The 18,816-nt window shown below is 26.2% G+C and overlaps 1 protein-coding gene across 5 annotated transcripts in view; it reads left to right on the top strand.

Annotated features, from left to right (window-relative positions):
* Positions 1–18,816, top strand: part of LOC114128545 (uncharacterized) — a 118,970-nt gene that overhangs the window by 83,902 nt on the left and 16,252 nt on the right. For all 5 annotated transcript variants that reach the window (XM_027993075.2, XM_027993074.2, XM_027993078.2 and 2 more), the window contains 2 exons: positions 408–434; positions 7,464–7,557. In XM_027993075.2, coding sequence (XP_027848876.1) covers positions 408–434; positions 7,464–7,557 — 121 coding nt within the window. The remainder of the gene's footprint in view (positions 1–407; positions 435–7,463; positions 7,558–18,816) is intronic.

The following is an 18,816-nucleotide window of genomic DNA, read 5'->3' as shown; positions in this document are numbered from 1 at the left end:
ATTGATCTATTACATTTTTTAGAAAAAAAAAATGGTATAACATTGTAAATTATGATATAATTACAATGTAAAAATACAATTCCAAGCTCTACCCCGAATTAAAATACGTCTAATATTTGAAATATATTTAAAATTTAAATATGAGTACATATGCAAAACATTTCATAGTACCATCATCAACTTCCGTGGTATCAGTTCTAGTAATACTGATTATCGTTATTTATTACTATAACATAACGATAATCTATTTTAGTCTGCAATGTATATATTGAACATTAAATAATATATATTACAGTTAATAGTGTTTAGTGAAATATTCGTTTCTTAAGGGGGTAGGGATAATAATTATTATTAAAATTTTTTATTTCATAAAAGATTATATTTATTTTTTTATTTTTTATTTTCAGATCCAGAATATTCTTCCGAACATGTCGGTAAGTCACTAACATTATAATATTTGTTAAATAATTAATATTATATATTAAAATTAATTGGATATCAATATGATTAATTATAAAGAAAACTTGTTATAGATATTAAAAGTTATTATTTCTATACAACGATAATTACTAATTAGGCATGTGATCAATATTAGTTTTGATGCATGCATTTTCTTTTAGTGTATACAACGAATATTTTTAAGAAAAACGTATAGGCATTATTTATAGAAGTGTTACATAAGTGAGTCGACGTGTACATTTATCAAGTTATTACTTAACTTGGGGTTAATTAGTTTGTTATTATTTAAATACACGTTAAACTGGGAAACATAAATATAAAAATAAAAATATAATTATGTTTAATGGTCATTTTATCAATAATTAATTGTATACCAATAATCAATTGCGCAACTACCAAGAGGATTCAGAGTGTCGACAAATACAGGGCCCTTAATATTAACTGGCATAAGAGGCCCTATAGGCCAAACCAACAATAGCTTAGATATTTCCGTATTTGTTTCACAACAAAAATCAAAATCATACCTAATGTTTTGATTTATGAAAAAATTTCACAAAATATGATCCAATGGTTTAAATATTAATAATTAAGTAAAATTATCAGATACAATGTTGGAAAATACGAAGAAATTGTATTGTTAAGAATTGTATTTGAAATAGGCTTTGATAGTATTATATCACATAATATTAACAACGCCTTTTTCACTTATAGATATATGGTGTATAGAAAGGTAAAAGCTTTATAATTAAATCAAAACATCATTCCTCTCTTTGTTCATAATAATTATTTTATCAAACCCCCATTATTATGCAAAATTAAACGTATAGTTTGGAGTGTTTGGACTTTATAAGACTCGTTTTGAATCAATAATAAAAAAATAATAAAATTGAAGGTAACGACACATGAATTCACTAGATTTATTTACCAATTTGAGTTGACTGAAAATTTGCTTTAAAATTCTTACACATTACTATCTGTAAGATAAATGATATTTGATAATAAGCATTCTGAAATGGATATAATTTAATAATTAGTGCTTTTATTATCGTAGTTGTGGATTCTCAACATTTTTTGCCCAATAAAATATAAAATATAAAATACATATGTATATATATATATATATATTTATATTTTTTTTTTGTGTAAGCTCCTAGTACATGAAACTTGGAAGTACTGTTGGCCAGTTATACTTTATACTACTTAAACATAACATTCGAAATTAATACATTATTTTTTTTTTACATAAGAAGCCAATCAACAAATTCTTTCAACTAAAAAATTATCTCCAAAATATAAATAATATTAAGGCATTAAGTACTAAATAATAAATAATAGTAATAGTATATAAAAATATTTATATATAATTTATATACCTAAATATATAAATATATAATATATCATTATTATTAACTAAAAATTGAAACTAAACATTTAGACACTAAATGTCTAAATATATTATTTTATTTTACTTTTTTTAAAAAAATTTTATTTATTTGTTGTAACAAAATAAATTAGAATCCTATTAATCAACGTTTTATTTATAATTGTAAGCGTAAAAAATAACATAGATCCAGAGACACCAAGTATTAAAAGTGATTCCCAGGCCCAAGTGTGGTTAGTTGCGCTACTAGTAATAATCTAATACACGTTTATAAATTATACTTCGTAAATTTTTTGGTTGCTTCTGACTTGTTTATTAGTATGTTTCTAATTAGCAGTTTATTAAGTGTATATGTACATAGTGTAATGTTACATATATACATTAAAGCATAACGCAAATGTCTTTGTGTATCTTATTATGAATTACATATCTGTTAAATCTGAACACTTAAACTTCCAATTGAGGATTTTTATGACGCAAGTCGTAGGTTAAAAAACAATTATCTTTGATTTAATTTGCATGTAATCAAAACTAATGCCTATAATGTTTACATTTAATATTAACTATTTGCTGTTTAGACTTTTAATCACTTTATATACTAGAGTCTAGTAACTAACATTTAACGTAAGAATAACGTTTAGATTGTTTTTTAGATAAAATACGTCAAGTAACAATGATTTTTAAGTTGAAATGGAGTAAATACGTATAAATAACTTTGCGTATTGGATAAGTCTGTGATTATAATACAATGAATTATACCTAATCACATAAATTTCATTATATATTACGAAAATACACTGTTTGCCCATTTTTAAAAAAGTTTATTAAAAAAAAATGCATACCGAAAATTTTATGAGACAATTGAACCAATGACTCAATGGTCTCAATGATAATTTTTTAAAATTGTACTTTAATTTTATATTTACCAAGTAAATAAAACCTACTAAAATACCAAAGTTAACAATGCTATTTGACAGGTTAGTAGTTATAGAATATAGATAGTTTAAATTACTAAACTTTGTGATCTAAAACCTCATCAATATTTTTTATGTATTAAGTATATAAATAAATATAAGCATCAAATGAATATAATACTCATATACAGTTACATCATTCATACAATCATTCATGTATAGGTAATTAGTACCTATTCATAAATATATTTTTAAAAATCTTTAATTATTAACCAACAAAATATAATATTTTAAACGACTGATTCGGCTAGTCTTTATAGTTAAAACTTATACATTTTATTAAAATCATTATTTGTTAGTTTTACCTAAATAATAGGTATACACTATTGTTATAACACTATACAACTGTGAAATAGTATCTATTTTAAATTCTATGAAAATTAGTTTCACATATTTGGAATTTGGTTTACTGTAAAATTTTATCCATATCAGTTTATAAAATATATGTTTATTCCAATTTACAATCAGATAACCTAATAAATAAAATACAACAAGTCAAATTAAAAAAATAACAACGACAAATTAAATGTGCTTTATAAATTATAACAGAAGGATAAATTGATAGTTACCTTCTTTCTAATGATTAGAATCTTATATTCTTATTAGATAGGTACTAAGTAGGAATTTTGATAGCATTTAAATATTAGATGTATTTTTTAAGACTATAATCAGTAAATACTTAAATATTTGTCTTCAATATCATAATCAGCGTCTTTTTTTTTTTTAATGATTTTTCAAGTTTAGTCATTATACTCCATTTTATTATAACTTATTAAAACAATAAAAATAATAATTGAGTAATTGAATATTCCAGACAATCCATATTATCTATAATTGAACAATGACAATAGTCAACAGATAACTGTATAATATATGTTTATATATATACATATAAATATAATTATAGTTCCTAGTATTATGATTATCATTACGCCGGCCCATAGATTATTAAACTCTTCAGCAAGTGACAAAATGTCAACCAATAGAAATCATGATAATTATTTATTATAATCACTAAAATCATACTATTGAGTATATATTTTTACAATATAAAAAATATAAAATTATATCTATATATAAATAAATAAGTAACTAAATATTATATAATTGTATTTTTATAAGAGACTTATGGGGCTGGGTTGGTTTATTAAAGTTTGATAGACGATAGTTTTATATTACATAAGTAGTTACAATTACCTATAGTTTAATTGATTTTAGTTAAAAAAAACTTGAAGTATTTTTTATATATTATATGTAAAGTACATAAATTTATTGGATTTATCAATTTAATATTGATTTAAATAATTTTATTTGTACCTAATACCTATTTGTAAAAACTATACAATATTTAAAAATCATAATTCATAATAGAAAACTTCAATTATAATTTCAACCTTACCACCCCTCCATTATGAATGATACAATAGTAAAATAATCCCCTCTTTTTCATATGATCATCATAATAGGATACCAACACCGGCCACTTTATCCTGCAGTAAAATACTAATCCTTTAAAAATCTATCAAATCTCTGTTTATACGAATATTACAACAAACGCCATTAAAAAATATTTAGAAATCTTCTCCACGCGAAATATTTTTATCTAATGACTACAAACTCGATTTACAATTATCTCCCTAAAACCTCCTTCATATCACTTCAAGAATAATTTACTTAGAGATTTCATGACTAAACTAGTCACTGGAATTCCGTAAATGGACGATAGTTTTAATATACGCAAAGCACTGTCAATTATCTTTTTTTTACATGACTTATGGTTATTGTTCTATATTATATAGTGTATACCTATTTATATATATATATATATAATACACTTAAATTTTACCCAGAAGTTTATGGTAATTATTATTTCTTATTTACTGCGTTTATGGTTTATTCATTTTTGTAAAGGCATTTAATTGCTTATTATTTATTGCGATTCGAGTATAAATGTATTTGCTTATAAGCTTTTAACACACTCTTTGATAATTAATGGTTAAACTGGTTACCTACTATTTTTATTGGTACAGATGAATAAAGCATATTACGAATTATTATATTTATTACACAGTTTCTGTACAAATGTAGGTTCCTATTATAGTGCAACGAGTTACTAATCACTACTTATACTTCAATACTAATTTCAATAATTAACACGTGCAATCAAAAATCAAACATCAATTATACATTAACTATTACTTATTTTCCAATTAATCCACTATATGTAATATTTAGAATTTAAACAAGTTCTTTAATGTCATCGAAAAAAACATAATATAACCTAATATACCTATTATTTAAATATTTTGTTGACATACAACAAATATAACATTAATATGATTCGCACTGTTTTAATCTAAACCAAATTTGTGTGAATATATGTTTGTAAATTGCTTCCTAAATCTCTTGGAATTAGAAACCATTTAAGTTTTAAATGAAATTTCTAAGTTAATTAGAAATTAAAAAATATTACATTTTCATTCAAAATAACTTTTTTATTTTTAAATAAAAACATATAATTAATGACATTTTTAATTGTGTATTTATTATAATTATATAATACAGTTATACTAGTTAGTCCTAACTAAACCTAAGTGTAATAACAAACGTATCGAGAAATTCTAATGAATTTAATAGTATTTATATTTTTTTCAATGATTATTAAAAAAAAAATAATAGTATTTAAATTATTATAATTACCAACAATTATTAGATTGTTAGTTTTCACACTTATATAGTACTCGTTACATTATTATCAATATAATATAATGGTTATTCTCGAATGTAATATGTACAAATATATAATAAAATTGTAATTCTAATCTAAAAATATAAAAAAAAAGATACTCTCGCAACCGCTACCCCCCATATATAGTTACATCTATGAAGAGTTTACGGATAAGTATTATTACACTTAAAATTTAAAAACACATTAAAAATTCTTATTATGACTTTTGGACTGTATTTCTCGATAACAAAACATTCAAAATAGTGAGAAACGTTATTTTTTCTGTTCCAACAATCTATAATAATATGTTATTTCACAGTCACTATAGTCTATAATATAACATACATTAGTAGGTAGATAGGTAATGAACATTTATACTTCCTGTACGTGCAGTCTGGTATTATAATATTGTGTATTAATAAAATTAAAAAATCCTATTAAATTCCATTTTATACATTAAAATAAAATAATCAATTTTAATAGCATACGTATTATTTCTGTAGATTGTTTAAAATAAAACCGTAGTACCTATATAACACATACGACCTACCACTCAATAGATAACTGTTATATACCAGTTATAGACTACTCTACCTAATCACGATCAGTAGGTGGTGATCCTCGAACTCGTAACCTCAAAATAATTAATGTCACTGAAATATCGTTGAATAATAACAGATATAAAAAATTTATCTAATCATTAAATACAATTGATATAAGAATGTATAATATTCAGTATTTGTATACTCACAACCATGCATATTAACTGTAGTAAAAACGATATTGAAATATTTTGTAATTTAAAACCCTTCATCCCACTACCCTCAATAAAATTTTAAATCGTTAACTAACTATAAATTTGATTTTTTAAATACATAATACCAAGTTGTATAATAATATGAAAGAACATCGAAGGCGTATAGCAGACACGTACGTAGCACGTGGGTTTTAATAAAATGCTGAACATAGTATTATTTTATTTTTCTTATACAAAATACAAAACTACCGAGGCAAGCAATGAAAAAACATAAATCAAGGTTTCTAACAATTGATATACTTAGTCAACCAACTGTATATGTATAGTTATAAGAATAATTCGAAATACCTTTTTTTTATTATTTAATTTTAATAATAATTCCAGTAACAGACAAGTACAATTAACGTCAACAATAAAAAAACGAATATAATATAACATAAATGTAAAAATGTGATTTCAAATAAAACATAGGGATGAGAAGCCCTGAATAATGTGCGTCTGGCAGTACATGCGGACAAAGCGCGTGAGAGGAGGGAGACAGCAGAGAGGAAGTTAGTGACCTGCGGAGAAGAGTCGATGATCCCGTCTGCGCCATTATATACTAACGAAGGAAAAAATGCATAAAGAACTTATTTTAGCCCCAAGAAACGTATATAATATAAATATTTTACAAACGTAAATATTTTTTTCCCGAGGCAAACCACTATCTACAAGTATTTATATTATCAAATCCTGTCGACTAAACATCTACTGGAACGGTTAACAATGTTTTTTGTTAAATTCATATATTATAATAATTTCAATTAATCACAAATAGCATCAGGAAGACTTTTTATGAAATAATAAAATTAGCATTAAACAAGGTATTGGGTTTTATATGTAATTCACGCTAAAAAATATTATAGGTACATACATAATTTAAAAGTATTTTAATATAATACGCGTATAATATTATATAGGTACGCTTAAAACACATATATACTGTATACCGTAATATATACTTGTTCTATTGTAGTAGTTTTGTTAATATAAAATCAAATTTCATCCGATTGTTATAAACTCACGTGTTTTTGATGAAACTTGGAATTGTATAATGTTAATAACAATAATTAATATTTACTGGTTTGTGTTGTATAATAATTGTTATGTTTTTTTCTTTTTTAGATGTTCCAAACGAAGGAGTATACATGGTGTGCGGTGTCCTCATCGCCATGGTGCTCGTCGCTGTGATAATAGTAATACTAGCAGTTACTATAAGGTGAGTTGAAAACGTTATTATGAGTACCGTGTTATTTATTTTTTCGAAAAGTGCTTTGGTCTGGCGATGTAGCGAATATTTACAAAGAACAAGGGTTTATATAGTTCTTTGAGGAAACATGGTTGCGGCGCCGGACGAGACCCGTACTGGAGATCCTTGAACCTTAAGAAATCATACACACACGCACGCGCATGCTTACAGAACATTAACACACTCACACACACGCACACATTTACAGACATAACACGCACACACACAAACTTTGTTCTTTGTTCAATAGATGATATATATATAAATTTACTGCGTTTAACCCAATGCGCACCTCATTGAGTGCATATACGAATCCATTTACTATAATATACTAGCCTACAATATAATATATATATGTATTCGATTTGAATGCAAAATTAACGTTAATATTTCAAATCTCGAGGTCCGGGAGAAATCGGGTCAAATTATTCATTTTCCGTGCACACCATCAATGCCAGGGTCGTACCGGGTTATCCGCGGATGGTGCATCATAATCGTAAAAACTCATCCAATTTAAATATACGATATATAAATAATACATAATATAATTGGCAAAAAAAGCTTTAAATCAGTTGATTTGTACGCTTATAAAATAGGTACTAGTTGTCGGATATGGAGGCGAGCGTCAGTCGTGTATCACGTGGCACATCAGTCACATTACAGAGAATTCTTATAATTTACCATCGTAAAAAATAACATTTACATTAATAACCAATCGAATTTTCCTTAGAATTTTCTAAAGAAAATTTTTTTATTAAATTACAGTAATTTGTGATAGCTTTTAGAAAATAAATCAGTTTAATCTCTGACACGTTATTAAATATTATATGTATTATAAAGTAGGAAAGTATATGTATTCATTGCAGTACTTATTTGACGATTTACTATAGCACAATCATAACATATTTATTCAGGTAAAGTAACTATCTAATATTTATGTATTATTTATTTATATTTAGATAGTCTAAAATGTATATGATATTATGTTCTTGTCTTCTTATATAATTTCTTGTAGATGATGCAAACGTGGTTAATATTACACACGATTGTCTCAGAATTAAAATTAATCAATTCTTTATAATTTATTTAATAAATGCGTTTCACAAACATTTAAATAAATTACATAATGATAAAATTATACCAGAAAACATTTGATTGTTTTATTCGAATAATAAAAGCTTTTCTATTAACAATTTAACACTCGACATCTTGATACAATATGGCCCTGGTCATATGACAACAAACCTTATTTTCTAATCAATGTCAGTTCGCATAAACCTTGAAAATGTAATTTCGGAAATGAATTTTGATCTGATTCTATATAATTTATAAATGATCAGGATATTTTGTTTTCTAGAGGTCTACCTCTCTAATGTTCATTTATTCAATGTTTTTCATTACATTATAAATGTCACCGTGATTGACATTTTGGCTGCAGTAATCCATTCACCTTGAAAACTTATAATTTTTTTTCGATATGCAAACACAACCGCGAACAAAACCTGAGGCATAAGCTTTATCGTTGGCTGTTAGTCTGTTACAATACAATATAATAATAAGTATACTGTTTAGGTATCTCATAATTAATATGTATATTTAAGAGTCAAGTGTGAGATCATAATGTTATTGTAGTTGTACCTAACTAGAGACATTTGATTTCAATCTTCATACCTACATGAATGTTTTCCTTACGTTGCATACATCCGACATCGGTTTTATTATAGTTATCCAATTATAAATCAAAACATCACATAATATCATTAATCACTTGTTCGATTCAAAGTTTACAGAAAAGTTAATTCCTGCACTACATGTACAATGCCAATGTGGAAAATACTAAACAGCAACATCGGTTTCCGAGAACTGAAATTATGTAATATATATGTTGAGCTACTGCTCGATAAATGCATTTCAATTATATACTATATAATATATAATATTAATGTCTAATACGCATGCTGTGGAGAAATTTTATTCTTGTTAGATTCCGGATAGATTTCTAGCCACTGGTGGACGATTTCACTTAGCTCACCGAGTATGATATTCATTATTCAGTCCTTGATGATCTGTTTATGGTTTAAATACAAAATAAAATATATAATATTCAGGAAGTTCTATTTTATTTTGATTTAAATGTAGTAAGTTATGATTATTATTATTATTTTATTTTCTGTACATGATTCGCTTTCTAAGCTTTATATATATACCTATATTATCTTGAATCAAAAACAAAATATTATATACAACTGTCAGTAAACAGGTATTATAATTGTTGTAATTAAATTAAATAGACTGTTATTTATTAAGTAAACTATCAGTAACCGTCATCCGATGACATGACAAGAGAAACGTAAAATTCAGAAATATATTTTATCTCGAAAATGCGTTTCAAAAAGTACGTCAGTATGCACGTGTGCAGACGGCCGATTCAAGCAAACGGGGGTTGCCTAGGTGAACCATGACGTCATTACTTACTGGGTGGATCGATGCTCGGCATGGTTCCCGTATTTGGCCAAAACTTTAGTCATTCAAATTCAAAAAGAGGGTCTGTTTTTAAACTGAACTTCCGTGCTCCAATAAATGTATATAACTTTGAAGTGGGGAAATGTAACACATTTCCAACGAATATATTATACAATTTAATATTAAATAAATCAATATTTTTTTGATTTATGTATTAATAAAAGTAATAAATCAATAAAATACTTCTAAAATAATATATTTTATACTAAGAATTAACTTAACAATTATCTCTGAAAGTTTATTATAATATGATATTAAGTCTTAAGTACTCATAAAATGCTTTGCTTCGATTACCAAAATGAGTAATACTGTATTACTTCTTTTGTTATACTTTTTAAGATATATTTTCTTTAACTATACCATATCGATGAGTCATATAGATTACTAGTATATAGATATAAAATACTATTATTAGACAATTTTAATATATATTATATTACCAAAGCCGCATGGCACATGCCGGATCTTCTCACAATAATTTAAGAATACAATTAACGCTATTTATCATGCATTTAATTATTAAATCGTGATTTATAATAGAATTTCGTGATTTAAATATAAAGTTAGTAATTATATAGTATACAATGAGTGGGTGTATTATAATATACGTTTATTTAGTTAACAAATTTCCATAAAGTGACATTCAAAAGTGAATATCACATCAATGTCAAAAATGATCGCTTAACACTTAATAGTATACCTAAATTAACGCTGTATGCTTAATATATATTATATATAATTAAACTGTTTTAACTATAATTCATAATACACACACAAGTAGGTGTAAACATGGTATATACTATATTATAGTATGTGTGTATGAATCAAACAGAAATTCGATTATAGAAATGTGTGTCTTGATCACGCGATATGATGCGCATATTTATTACTTAGACATTATTGTTGGCGAGACACCTTATCTCCAAACAATTTATACCGTTTTCCTTTAATATATTAAACATTAAATTTAATTTACCTTTGAAAAAAAAGTTAAGGTTAAAATAATTTTGTTTTTTATAACTCACATACAGCAAGCACATAACATAAATATTAATACTTATACTATAATACATTTTATAATCACAGTTATAATGATTTTGAACTTTTATTAAAAATACCAGTAACTGACCTTTTATTTAAATAACAAATATCAAGCCTATTACAACTATCTAATGTTAAGAATTAGATAAAAAAAAATCTCAACTAATAATGTCATAAAGAAATTGAAATAGTTAACTGTCATAATATTATTCAAATTTTAAATTTCATTTTTTTTAATTATAACGGTTATACTCATAGTATAACTTTAACGGACATACGATTGACATATTGTACTGCATTTATGTAGATCGTATATAGTGACTCATTAAATACATACTTATTGCAAATGTTCATAATTGTATCATTTAGTAATGTTAAATATTAATGAACTATATAAAATAGTAAGAAATACATAATGTTATTCGCGTGATTAACAGCACTAATGGTTGACTTTTTTTTTTGCTATATAACTACCTATATGAGCTTAAGCTAGTTTAAAATGGAAGGAAAAATCTGTTTCAATACATAATTTAACAAATTATCAATTCTCGCATTCTAATTTCAAATTCAAAATATAACAAAAATATAAAAAACGGCTTATTGTATGGTCATTTTATAATATTTTCGCTATTTGTCCATAAATTTTCCTCAAAAAGATTAAAAAAAATACGTGATCGAGAAACTGCCTTGTAAAGTTCTGTCTATATGATAATTTCTACATACTATTACAGAAAAAATGATAATAAACAAAACACTGAAGAAAAAACACATCGTAAAACCAATAAGACGAATTCCTCATTGCTCCGTTCAGAATCTAAAAAATGTGGTACGATTTGTTTTGATATATATCGACTGGTTTTTTATTTTTATTTTAGTATACATATCAACCTTTTATTATACACACGCACACTGATCCGCTATAATATCGTTGTATTATTAAATAATATTCGTGAGTAGATATAATAAATAAAATACTGTTGAAATGATAATAGTTTTTAGATTTACATATAGTAAACCAACAAAAACACACACACCGCACAAATGCTTAAATATATAATATATGCTATACAATTTTATATAATATTACCTATACAATAATAATATTATAACACAATGCGCACTCAAACTACGTTTTGGAGGAAACCCGTCATGTGGCCTTATGTGTCACGTGTATTAAACATAGTACACATTATTGTAATATCAAATATTTAACAGACTACATATAATATTCTACTACACACGTGAATGTTCGTCCGAAGTGACATAATTCTAAACGCGTCGAGAGGAGAGGCTGTATAGTTCACGCCGCATTTCTAAGGGTCCTCGTATCACGTGCAACGCACACATTGCGATACGCTTTTTTTTTTTATATTATTATTATAATCATCATTATTACTTAACTCTGCAGTGCGATAGGGACGATGAACCGTTGGCGCCGACGAAATGAACGTTGGCAGACTCGAATTAATTTGCATTCGAAGGGACGCGACGCGGCCGCGCGCCTGAAGAACAAACGGGTCATGGCGGGCGTCGTCGGGCCGCCGCTTGTATTCGATTATTATTACTATTGCTATTATTATTATTATTATTATTACTATTGCTACTATTACTATTATACTGTCGTACACATATTGTACGTCGCCAAGCTATGTACACGCTATACCACCCCCTCCACGACCCACCACACACCCCGTCAACACTATAATTCCACCACCCGCTGCTCTTATAACTCGTTACATTGTCTTATTTATTTTTTATCCTTCCGCGTGTGCCCTTGTTTTGTCCTCGGACTGCATACGGCAGCGAGCCTATATATATACATTTATATTATATATATTTAATGTACTATGTCGATGTCTCCGACCGTTCGATACAGTACGCATTGTAAAAATATATACTTCAATTTTTTTGCAAATCGATATGATCGTTCTATCCTTACACACTTATAGTGGTCATGATCGTTTTTAACTCGTGTCAATGATTCTCCCTCCTCTCAGTCAGAACCATTTCAAAAGTTAAATACGGGTGGAGAATTGTCTATACGTGTTCTAGCAATCCTTCAATTTTTTTCGTTTGCACTTTTCATTCGATAAAATAATAAATAAAAAAATTGTTAATAACATCCCTTCCTCACTCCCATCTATCGACAACAAAGCGGCCTAGCACGCATCGTGACAATATTTTATTAATCCGTATAAAACTACATACCTAATATAAATACACCATAACAATCGATTGTATTATTTAATTCTATATGACGTAGGTAAAATGTTATTTATATGCTCTTTGAACAAAAATAACATAACCGGGTCTGTAATATATTATTAATTATACTTTTGTCGATTTTTTTTTTTTGTTTTGTTTTGTACCTACACATAAAAAAAAAACAAAAAATTAAATCGACACTAAGTGAATTTTAAAATATTTGAACAATTATTAAAGCTTAATATGATAATATACTAGCAATTATACCTTAGAACTCAACAGTGCAGGACAATATATACCTACGATATTTCCCAAGGTATAGAAAAACAATAATCTTGACATGATGCGTTATGCAACTTTAATCAACTGAAATCCAACGCTAATAATGGAGCCGCGACATGCTGGGAGCCTGGTAATAAGAAATGGTACATCGTGGTATACCTGTGGACATGGCAATTTGAGGAATATAGTAGAAAAAAACGTATAATTATTATATAATGTGCGTTTATACAACGGTGTTAACTGCTGCTATATGATTTATTGCTATACTCACGATAAAAGAAAATTTATAATGATATATATATGCATAATTGATAAACATTAAGAACAATAATTTTCTCCTCAATGCCGCAACCCTCGTGTTGATAGGTTTTGCCAAATTTTTCGTCTAATCACGTGTTTTGCGCACACGCGGCGATATAAAAATATTGCGTCATTAAGCTTTTTATTTCCTCGTCGACAGTTCGGCTGCAGTTTAAAGTGTTTAAACCCTAAACCAGTGTTTACGCCAAAAAAGTCTTTTAGTTATAGTTTTTTTAATGCGTTAAGCGTTTGTTATTCGTTTGCCACACGGTTGGCCGTCTTTGTCAGTGCCGACTGTGGCTGCACCCGTTGTAATAGCGCTTAGCCGACTTAAATGAGAATATTTATTTATAAACAGCTCGTTATTAAACACTCACAATAAAAGTTTTGTAAAAAACAAAAAAAAAATTGTAAAAATATCGGTTGTCCACTTTAAGCAATTTGCAGGAAAAAACACAATTTCGTTGGCACTGATTAATCACGTATACAAACCAACACTCATTGTTTATCTTAAATTCTAAAAAAATTAATTCTAAAATTAAAAAATCTAAAACATAACTTCTAATCATTAATAAATATTATAGGTACCTACTATACAAATTGTTTATACTGTACACGGCATGTCGATCATTAAAATCCATTAAAACATAGATTTAATTTTTCTATTATTAATATAAAATAAATACATTTTGATACATTTGCAACAATATTTCAATGTTATAGTATGTGTGTTACTATGATGGTATGGATTAATACAAATATAAAAATAAGTGTTAGACGTTTAAAAAACTAAGTTTAAAGTTAGAACATCCAAACAAAAATCTATAAATCTAGTTCAAATGTTTGAACTCTTCAGTTATATTGTATGTATGTGTACTATATATATAATAATATATTATATACATTGAATTATTCATTTAAAGTTTTGGTATAGTCTATGAAATACATTCTCAAAGTATGCAAGTAAGAAATTATTATACTATTTAAGTATTTAAACTATTGTCATATAGTATACGCATAGTAAGTATATATTAACTTTAATATATAGCTTAAAATTCCTAACGATTATTCATACCCATAAATATACATTTATATCATTAGTGATATGGGCTTTATTAATATATTTAATAAATTATATAATGTATAACAAAACATACACAATGTTGTAATTTCATACGAACAAAATATTTATACTAAACGCGTATTTAGTTCTCTATTTTTTAACCTCGTTAATTATTCCATTTAAATTGTGTATTACATATAGTGACGTGAAGTGTTTGTGTGTGTTTATATAGGTAGTATATATATACATATATCAACATCAGGTGATTACAAATGTTTTTGCAATAAAAGATAACCATAGCATGGTCGGATATACTATTGACAATTTCGTTGTTATAACCACATGTATAATATATTGTGTATTTAGATGTTGATAATGTACCTATACGATTCAGTTTACATCAGATCGACTGCCGTTAGTTTTTTTATTTTATTCGTTCTATATATTTCATATTAATTACATTTTTTCGGCTCTTGAAAAATTAGTGAAAATTGGAGAGTTATTTTTCTTGTGGAAATAGTAATATACAATCTTCGTATGTCTCCGAGGAAATGTTATTATGGTAGTTTTTAAGCGACCACTGTCAATCATGGAACATTTAATCAGGTATATTTTGAACAATAATTATAGTAATATTGATTAAGAAGTTAGGGTATTGATATTTTAAAATCGTTTTTTTTAGTTTTTACATTCCGTAAAGTAACCTAAATTATTGCGTAATAGGTAAGACAAATACATAATATTATTTAGGTGCCGAATGCTGATAATAAAAATAATTTGTCATATACGTATTATTCATTGAACTAATTGAAAAACTGTCTTAATCCTTCTACGATTTTATGATAAATTAACTTAGCGACCAGTTCAAAACATCCAAAACTAAATCTTTAATTTATGAAGACTTAGCTGGATTAATGTACAAACTATTAACTAAATGTTATTTTTTTGTTAAACTTTATATAGAGATTAGTCGATTATCATAACATATCATTATCATTAGAGAACGTATTTATTCCATTCTTGTTGTTGACAAACTTTTGATTTATTACAATATTTTTAGAGATGATAATAAATATTTTTTAATTATTATGAACTTGCGTACATACCAAAACGTATATAATTTTAAATAAACATTTCATACTACCGAAGTTTTCCAAAACTCATTAAAGTAGATGACCTTTAATATTTTTTAATAATTGAATCATCGTCACTCGTGATTCTAGGTAAACTGTTATTTCGACATTCGCGCTTCCTGCTGTGTATTATGTAGATATCTATATTGGCTATATTGAAAATGTATATGTATTCTACTGGCAACCTCTAAGTTATTAATAATTATGCATGTTTAAACACTTGATACTCGAATGGTTTATTATTAATTCGCAAAATATAATATGACTAATATTATTTTTTTTCTTAATCATTTTCTGACAAATGTATAGGACTTGTGAGTTTCAATTATTACCGGATAGATTTCACTTTTAAAACGTCCGTATACAGTGAAAGCAATTCAATTGCCCACCTAAACAACCATCGTTGAACTTGTAGATTCCGCGCTCTGTAGTCATTAGTTAATAGTAATTAATTAAGAAAGTTCACACGTAATAAATACAATCGTCTTTTGTTCAGAATATCTTATCAATTTTTTGTATTCATCTTCTTAAATACAGGTTATCATATTATTATAAAGAATGCATTATTTTGCTTATTATATGGTATTTCCTAAATATAATATAATAATGCTATGGTAGGTTAGATATCGTACACCTTTGTGTAATCGAAATTCAACAAAATGAGAACCAATCTGTAATAAGCAAATGTAACTCTTTCACGTGACTTTTTGCGCAACTTTTTCACGTGACTCACTTAAACACGCCTTCTCCACGTTTCTCACCCAGATATTCAACTAACTGGGTATATCCAAGTACTAAGTACATTCACATTTATTATTCTATAAGTCATATTTTATTATGATTTTTATTGATAATTTATTAATTATTTGTTTTTTAAAAATACATAAATATAAACCTAGTTTAGAACAGTTATATGAGTAATACCCGTATTACGTTGTACTAGTCATAATAAGTGGTATCAATTATAATCAATTAAAAAACAAACAAACAGTCATTGAATACTATGCACGAAACGAGTTATTAAAATTAAAACAAACTTTAGAAAAAAAACATTGAGAGTAGACAACAAAATTATAGTAGTAAATAATAATAATAATTTATATGTATATTATATTAAAACTTAAGAGTTACATGCCAAGTCTGTGTAAACGACTCGTCTGGTAAAATGCCATTAAGTTCAAACATTATTTAATTGTTTGGTTTTATTTTTGTGTCAATTTTAAATATAATATCAGATTTAAAAATTTAAACATAGAACTGTTAATTAAAAATTTAAAAATATTATATATTCTTCTGGTTTACATTGTACTATTACATTTTATCAATAATTACTAAAAAAAAAACTAAATTTAATAAAATATACTTTATTCGTTTTTGAAATATCAAGTAATTTGATCCACTATTTTTTTATAAGTCATCCATTGTTCTAACATTTTTTTTATGTGATCAGCGGAATTTTAATAGGCTTTTGGGATTTAAAAAGTTTTATAGTAAGCTATTCTTGTAATAATGAAATAAATAATTAATTACTAACTCCTAATAGACAATTAATGGGCAAAAAAAAAATAATAATAAATAAATAAAAGTTACAAGTTATTGTGTTAAGCCAGTCTCAAAATAATATGTTTAAGAGTTTTGAGGAAATAAAGAAATTAATTAATGTTTTTATTGAATGTGCACATGAGTTGAGAGCTGAAGATTTTTGATTCGGAAGGTTGCATTTTAAGTTTTTCGTAATAGCGACATTCAGTTCTGGTAATAGTTTTACTGTAAAGTGCAGAACTGCGCATAAAAGGTACATAGTAGATTATTTTTTTTATCGATGAGGAAACTACATTGTATAAAATGGGTATGACCAATACGTATATAATTCTTGTTATTACTACTTCGAGTTTCTTCGTAATTTCCCACAGGAGATATATACATTATACATTATATGACGTCTTAGTTTTATTTCATCTAGTTTTGTGTTGGGTGAGTTTTAATGACAACTTGCTACTTGCTGCAGTTGGTAATGTGTTTTAATTTAATTAAGGAATATAGGTAGCTTTTGGCTAGTATAGCAATATTGAAATTTGGGAAAAAATATGATACTATTGAGCTTTTTATTTTACTAAAAATATTTACATGTATCTTCATAACATGTTTATATACCATTACAGAAATTGAGATTTCATAATTTTTACTTTTTGACAAATTACCCGTCTGATCTACAGTGCAATTTTTTTCCTCGTAACTCGAGGCCAACGTATAGTGAATGTATCTACCTGTTCTTGCTAATAATAATAATAATAATAATAATAAAAAAAACTATACGAGAAAATTGTTCAATACTTATAGACATGACGTCTTTGTGTGGAGTTCTTGTTATCATACACAGCAAAAAAAATCTAATATTCTGGTTATATAGGTACGTACGGAAGACGGAAGTAATCAAAAAGTCTTAGGTAGTCTTGACTCTTATTAAAAATGCATGATTCTATAGGTATTATGTACCGGTACTCTCTATACGGTAATCTAACAAAAAGTTTAGAATAAAATAATATACGATTAGGTTAGATTTATAATAATATGAAGGTATAAATTTTAATGAATATATTTTTAAATTATAATGTAAAATATTAATCAATAATCATATAATATTACGATATAAAGTCATAAAGATATCTGAGACTTTCTAAA

This window comes from Aphis gossypii, chromosome 1, assembly GCF_020184175.1.
Source record: "Aphis gossypii isolate Hap1 chromosome 1, ASM2018417v2, whole genome shotgun sequence".
In the NCBI taxonomy this organism is placed as follows: Eukaryota; Metazoa; Arthropoda; class Insecta; order Hemiptera; family Aphididae; genus Aphis; species Aphis gossypii.
The sequence above is the reverse complement of the archived record's forward strand: the minus strand, read 5'-3'. Positions and strand labels throughout refer to the sequence as shown.